The sequence below is a fragment of the Montipora foliosa genome, chromosome 10, assembly GCF_036669935.1.
Source record: "Montipora foliosa isolate CH-2021 chromosome 10, ASM3666993v2, whole genome shotgun sequence".
Classification (NCBI taxonomy): domain Eukaryota; kingdom Metazoa; phylum Cnidaria; class Anthozoa; order Scleractinia; family Acroporidae; genus Montipora; species Montipora foliosa.
In genome coordinates, this window is record NC_090878.1 from 21,135,797 (window position 1) to 21,143,296 (window position 7,500).

The following is a 7,500-nucleotide window of genomic DNA, read 5'->3' on the forward strand; positions in this document are numbered from 1 at the left end:
CTAAACTCCTTCTTGGCTAAAGTATGCTGAAAAGCCCTTTCCATTTCTGTTTTAATTTGTAGATGGTTCTGCTGGCTACACCAACGCCATTAACCTTCTCTGTAATGGCTTTCCATGTTTCAGTTTTGGTTTTATTGGCAACATTGTCGGAAAACTTGCTTTGCAAGATGCCTGTATTTGCCTCCACGTTTTCTGTAATTATTGTCAACTCTCTGGTAGTAAAATTAGGTTTCCTTTTTCTTTTTTCGGCACTGTTTCCGGTATGCTCTTCTGGATCCATGTTTACACAGATACAGAAAAATTTCGACCTTCACTCCCTTCACAGTGCTCTAACCACAGGCATCCCGCGCGCATTGCACTCAATTTCCCGTCAAAACCTGTTTGTCATGTGGGAATCCCCTTTGCTGGACGATCTATTCCTAGAATAGCAAATTTTTCCCTGGAATAACTATTCCAAGAATAAATAATGCTTCCAGGAACCCATTTTTATTCCTGGTATAGTTATTCCTAGAATAGCAGATTTATCCCTGGAATAACTGTTATACCTGGTTTAATTTATTCCTCCTTTCAGGAACCGGCCCCATTTAAAAACTTTTGATACAGATGTATTAAGAGATTCCTGCAGCCTTCCCATGCTGCAACAATCTGCAGACGATGTGATTGTAGTATCGTCTGCATAAAGATCGATTTTAGAGGAGCTGACATGAAGTGGCAGGTCGTTAATATAAACTGTGAAAAACAAGGGGCCGAGAATACTACCTTGAGGAACCCCATGTTTCATGAGCGCCATGTCTGAGACGGAACCACCCAAATAGACAAGCTGGTATCTGTCCGCCAAATAAGACTGGAACCACTTCATTGTTTTGCCTACAACACCATATACTTTCAGCTTATCCAGAAGAAGACCATGATCTACCATGTCAAAGGCTTTACAGTAGTCCACCAGCACGATGCCACTAACTCTATTCTTATCTAAATTGAAAAGCAAGTCGTCAATTATCTGTATAAGAGCGGTGTCCGTACTGATTCTTTCGAAAACCAGACTGGCGAGGATAAATCAGATTGTTTTCAGTTAGATAACTGTATAAGGAATCATGCACATGTCTCTCAACAACTTTAGAAAGGACATGCAGGTAGCACAGATGTTGGTCGAAAATTCTGAACATTACGTGAGTCACCATTCTTACACAGAGAAAAAAACTTTAGCTGTCTTCCAACGACTTGAAAATGATCCACTGGAAAAGGAAAAGTTAATCAATCTCGCAATAACAGGAGCTATAACAGGTGCCGCTATACGCATGCAACAGCTGAGAACTTATTTTATCAATGCCAGCAGCTTTGCGCGGACTTGACTTTTGTAACATAGTAAGCACCTGCGCACTGGTGATGGATGGAATGACATAAGATGTATCAGGACGACTTTTTCTGGATCTGACAAAGTCGTGCAGCTTTGAGAGGTCTGATGGAAATTGCGGCAATGTAGATCTTAACCTATCTGCTATACTGGAAAAATGAGCATTAAAATGTTGCGCCATTAGCTTTTTGTCATCTATAACAGCTTCCCCGATATTAATACTGTTAATGTCGCGCCTGTTCTTTCCTGAGCCAGTCAGTGTTCTTATTGTCTTCCAAATTCCTCTTGGATTGCCTTTATTTTCCTCAAAGGCATTACCCAAAAATTTTCTTTTTGAGCTCCTAATCATCGCAACTGCTTTATTTCTTGCCACTCTGTAATTAGACCAATCATCAGCATCACTGGAACGCCTTACGATTTTTAGGCCCCGTCCACACGAAGACGATTGTAAACGCAAACGCTCGTAAACGCATAAAACGATGTCATATACCGAACGCGCATGCGCTATCGATTTGAGCCTGCAAATAAAAGAGACTGGCGCTGACATCTGACGTCAGCGTTTTCACAGCGTTTCCGAAAATATAGGTTTACGGCCGTCCACACGAAGCCGCATAAACGGCCTTTTCAAATTTATCCACCTTGGAGAGCGTTTTGGAATTTATGCGTTTACGGTGAGCGTTTTCATCGTCTTCGTGTGGACGGAAGGCCACTATAGGTGATTTGCAACCAATTTCTTAAGACACAGATAACAATGCCGCAATGTACAATTGCTTGTGGGCGAACAAAAGGAGCTAATTAATGAGAGATCTTTTGTTTTTGTCCACCAAAATGGCGGCGATGACGTAACGTGAAAACCTTCTCTTCTTACTCTGAAACATCCTCGGAGACCCAGGGGCAGATCGCGGAGGCAAGGGGAAGTCTAAACGGACAAAAGAAAATGGCGACGAAGAAAAGCATAGTAGGGCGAGAAGAGCCCCTGGGGACAAGATCTTACTAGACCAAATCCAAACAGCAGGGGTAATTCTCTATTCTGATTCGTGCCAGAAATTCTTTGTGATTTTCTGCCCAATCAGAGGTCAGCAGGTCGTCAAGTCGTTTCGTGTCTTCTTACACGGAAATCACTTGATCGCCATACTCGCCTGGTTCGTTTGGTAAGGTTTTGCTCGAGGAGAAAGTCTCGATCACAGCACAAAATGTACAGGAAATCGTTCGGAATATCGGCGGAAAAATACGCTGGACCTTTCGCAGGTATCGTTACAGTAGCGTATTTCCAAGTGTGCGCGATTTTCTTAAAGATGGCCTCCCCGATTCACCTAAAATAGCAGTGATTAAATGTTGATCTAACAAATGAATTATTTTTATTTTTCCCCCTTTCCCTAGTCGAGGTATTTCTAGATTTCTTACATGAATTGCTGTGGCAGAAACTTTGCTAATCTCGAGCAATTCTTCATCGCACGGGCCACCCTGTTATGTCGAGCAAGCAGCATGCAGCCAAATGTTCGCCAAATTCAACGCTATCGAGCTCGTGTTCTCTTCACGATATATTAGACTGATTTAGCAACAGAACGGGAACGTCAGTGGCGACGTCGCGCGCAGCAAAACTATCGATGAGAATTTAGAATAGAGAAGAAAAGAGTGGAGTCTATTCTATTCTGAATTCTCATTGGTGTTTTTTCTGCGCGTGCCGTCGCCACTGACGTTCCCGTTCTGTTGCTAAATCAGCCTATTAGGGAGCTTACGCAAGAGGACGGCTGGTAGACTCAGGACGGCAGAATGACGAAAAAATGTCGCGTAAGGTTGGGAATGCACGGTCTCGCGCGACATTTTCTCGTCATTTTGGCGTCCCAAAACCTTTTCAGCCGTCCTGTTGCGTATTAAAGCTCCCTAAATTGTTCACGATGATCCACCCGAAAGAAACAGTTGACGATTGTTGTCGAGTGCGTTCTTACGTTTTTGTTAACAAAAGGAGAAAGCGAAGCCTTTATGGTGAATTTTTGAGAATATTTGAAGAAGTTTTCGATTAAAATTAAAAGTCCAGGCACATAATCGATGGTCTTTCTTGTGCATTGTGCGACACGTGTCACAAAAGGGTGGAATGAATCTGGAAAAAAAAGTGTTTGTTAAAAAGGAGACATCCCCTTTCTCCCTTGACATCGAGCCAAGGGGATGCACAATTGCTTGTCACTTTGACAAGAAAAAATGTTATAGAATTCTCTTTGAAAATGTACCAATTAAGCAAATTCCACCATCCTCAGTGGTGTCTTGTCCTGGTGAGTTAACAAATGAACATGAGGAAAGCACCCAAACACCAAAACCAGGTTGCCACTGCTTTCCAAAATCAAGCAAAGTAACATCCGTCAAGGTATGCACATTTCCAATAATTATGTATACATACACATGTAGAAACACGTTTTATTATACCAGAAACTCATAAGGGTTGAAACGTGTAACGGCCCCTTGTGTGCTGGGAAACAAGCTTCTGAATATTCAATTTGCTAAGTACCATATTTGGAACAACAAGAGCTAGGGGTTTCCAAATATGGTACTTAGCACTGAAACATTCAACCAATCAGTTTGTACTGAATATTCGGAAGCTGTGAACGCGCGTTACACGTTTCAACCCTTATGGGTTTCTGATTATACTGACAGTGTATTAGAAAATTAAATTTGCTGTAGTTGTAATGGCATATCCTTAACTTTCAAGTTTACCGTGAATTACTTAGTTTAACTTAAATTACAAAAGATGCCATATGCTTATTCTCTAGGAGGCCTAGAACAGGTGTTCAACCGAGCGCTCCAGCTTAATGCCACACATGCCACCTGAGCCGCTCCAGAAGATAATGAATCAAGATTAATACAACTGGAAATAGAGTTTGTTAGATTTGGTCAGGTTTATCTCAAAAGTTCGTCCAGTGTCCCTACCTGATTTGTTGGGAAACAAGTGAAAAGCGTTAAATATATATATATGTTGTGGAATTTTTTCATCTTTCAGCTTTTTCATAAATATTTTAAACTCTACTTCAGTTTATAGTTCTTTCTCACATCATGTACTAGGTCAGAGAATTATGATATGGTTCCGAAATCTAAAAAAACAAAATACTGCTCACTGAATTGTTTTTCGATATACTTTTCAAAAACAAAGTTTTAGAAGGTCTTTGAGCAGCGCTGTACCATTTACCATACCAATAGTTGGGAACCGGCAAACACCCTTTAAAACATTGCCTCACAATAGTACTACACAGGTATGAACCTGTTGCCCTTTTGTAAGGATTGGAGTAATCTTTTTCCATAGGACACACGACTATTAAGAGTGGAAAATCCTTTCAAGCTTCCTTAAACTGAGAAAATAATTTATCTTTTTATCTGTGACCACATTTCTGTCATTCTGTACAGTGCTCTTTTACCTCTTCAAAGATTTGTTTATCTTGATTAATGCTGCAGTGACACTTTGCATTTTGACTGAGTATGATATTTATGCTGATTTCAAAACCCAAGCCGCTTGACACAGTCGAACAACAATAATGATAATTATTATTGTTGTTCAACTGTGTCTAGGTACGTACTTGTACTATAGAAAGAATATGCTGTTTCCTTCTTTCTGTGGGAAATATCAAATAGTACATCAAATCATTTAATAATGGTTGATTTTTTGCAGTTCTATTTTGTTTCCCTAAACTGAAATATTGTGCCACTTTTTCTTTGTCAAAATTAATCACTGCTCTTTTAGGTGAATCGGGGAGGCCATCTTTAAACAAATCTCGCACTCTTGGAAATACGCTACTGTTACAATACCTGCGAAAGGTCCAGCGTATTTTTCCGCCGATATTCCGAACGATTTCCTGCACATTTTGTGCAAAGAATTTCTGGCACCAATCAGAATTGAGAATTACCCTTGCTGTTTGGAACTGGTCCGGTAAGAACTTGTCCCCAAGGGCTCTTCTTGCCCTACTATGCTTTTCTTCGTTGCCATTTTTTTTTTGCCCGTTTAGACTTCCCCTTGCCTCCGCGATCTGCCCCTGGGTCTCCGAGGATGTCTCTGAAATTCCTTGTACCGATTTATTTTTGGGATAACTCGCCCACATTTTTCATCATGAAAGAGATCCTCGAGATGGAAAAATCACAAAAGACTTATGAAAGTGCAAAGCTAAATTTTGACATGACGTTTACCGTTCCACAACGTTCAACCTGTGAAATGGTCTAATGATATACAGGTCAACATTTGCTTAATAAGATTCACCTGTGCGTCACCGGTTTAAGTCTTTCATTGCAAGATAAGCAAAAAGCAGGTATTGTAAGAAAAACAACAGTTTCCGAGATTCAGCAAAGCTCTTGGGGCGTTAAAGTTAAAGTCTACTTTATTATTCAAAATTTTCGAGATTCGTAGAAAATGTGGAGAGGAGTATTCAACCTTGTTCCCAGGGCTTTTCCCTCACTTGGAGGGGGAAGCGCCCTCGGAACGAGGTTGATTACTGCCTACAATAGCTACCTTTAAAATACTGAGAACAAATTGTAAGCAAACACTTAATACACAGAAAAGATAACAAAACAAAATACCTCCAAAATTATTCATTTGAAACTAAAAATGTTTTTTTCCCAGTAGACTTTTCCCCGTTTTTCTCTTGCTTTCCAACAGGGTAGTTGCAGATTCTAGTGCGTAGCTCTTTTCATCAGAAAGGTATAAGGGAATCTTGGCTTTCTTTACATTTTGTGTCATCAACGTATGAGTTTGCACAGAAGGCATCAATCATGCTATTTAAAAATTGACTTCAAATGGTAAAAGAACTCGTTAAACTTTAGTTAAACCTCCAATTTTAAGCCTTTTAGCTTTGATAACGAGCCAGTTATTAGCTATCAAAAACTGATAAATTCTTCAGTGACAAAGGCGCTACTGATCCCATTATAATATTCTTTGTAAAAATTCGAATTTTTATAGCATCATTCCTCGGAACTTATTAGAGCTTATGCAATGCACTTTCAACATTCATTACTTTATAATCGGCTGACTGATTACAAAACGTTAGCCTTATGCTAATAAGCCAAAAATATATCACATCTTAATGGAAAACGGAAATGAGTCCGTCGTATGAGTTGGCAACTATGAGACTGCCACTACTGTTTATAGCAACGTGAGAAGGCTGAAAGCCATTTTTAAAGTACTGTTCATCAATTTTACTCAAAAACTTGCCGCTCAGGGTGAAGAGTTGCAGCCTTTGGTTACGTGCATCACACACAATGAGTTGGTTGTACCTGTCAATAACGAGTCCATCAGGACCATCAAACTGACCATCATTGGACCCCTTACAGCCAATGTCGTGTAAATACACTCCTCTTTTGTCAAATACCTTGACACAACCAGCATAGTAATAAGAAACAAAGAATTTGTCCTGCTGATAAATAGCGCATTCGGGGATATCAACACAGTCTGGGGCACTGAAGGACTGGAGCAAGTCATTCCCGTCTGGGGAGAGGACCTTGATTTTCTTGTCCCCATAGTGAGTTATGATTATACGACCATCACTCGCTATGGAAAGGCGACGTGCACGTGGTTTATCAAGATGATCATCATTGATGTATTTGATGAAGTGACCCTCCTCACTGAACAAATGAAGCCAAGAGTATGGCTCTTCATGAAGCTTCTCGTCGCTTTCCTGAACTAAAGTCAGCAGGTCGCCAGAGTCTGTAAATGCCACAAACAAAGGTGCATCATCAAGTCTTATCGCCCTTCGAAACTTTCCTTCAGAGCGAAACAGTTGCATTCTTTCATTCCCGTATTCTGCAACAGCAATCGTTCCAGTTTTATCACTCACATCAATATCGTTAATGCCATCAAATCCTCCTCGTTCCTTCCCTTCTGAACCAAACTGAAAGGCAAATTGATATTGATGATGATGAACCTGCACAATCCAAGGACTACCATTCAGTGGCTGTCCATTCACAAGGATCTCTACTCTGTGTTGTCCGGCACACTGTGGTGTATATGTCACTGTGTATTTGCCGTCTTTGGTGTCTTTAATGTCTGTTTTTAGTTGATCACCTTCTGGAGTCAATATGTCGACTTTGATTTTATCATCTTGTCGATAACATTGAAATCCATCTGAATCCTTTGTAACAATGACGAAATATGTCTCCTTCCTTACTTTTACTTC

General features: G+C 40.3%; 1 protein-coding gene across 1 annotated transcript in view; it reads right to left on the reverse strand.

Moving 5' to 3' along the window:
• Window positions 1-6,408: 6,408 nt before the first annotated feature.
• The window catches only part of LOC137972617 (E3 ubiquitin-protein ligase TRIM71-like), a 2,214-nt gene continuing 1,122 nt past the window's right edge, over window positions 6,409-7,500 (reverse strand). Inside the window, exon 1 of the mRNA XM_068819356.1 lies at window positions 6,409-7,500. This exon is cut by the window's right edge and continues 1,122 nt beyond it. Within this exon, the coding sequence (XP_068675457.1) occupies window positions 6,409-7,500 (1,092 nt within the window).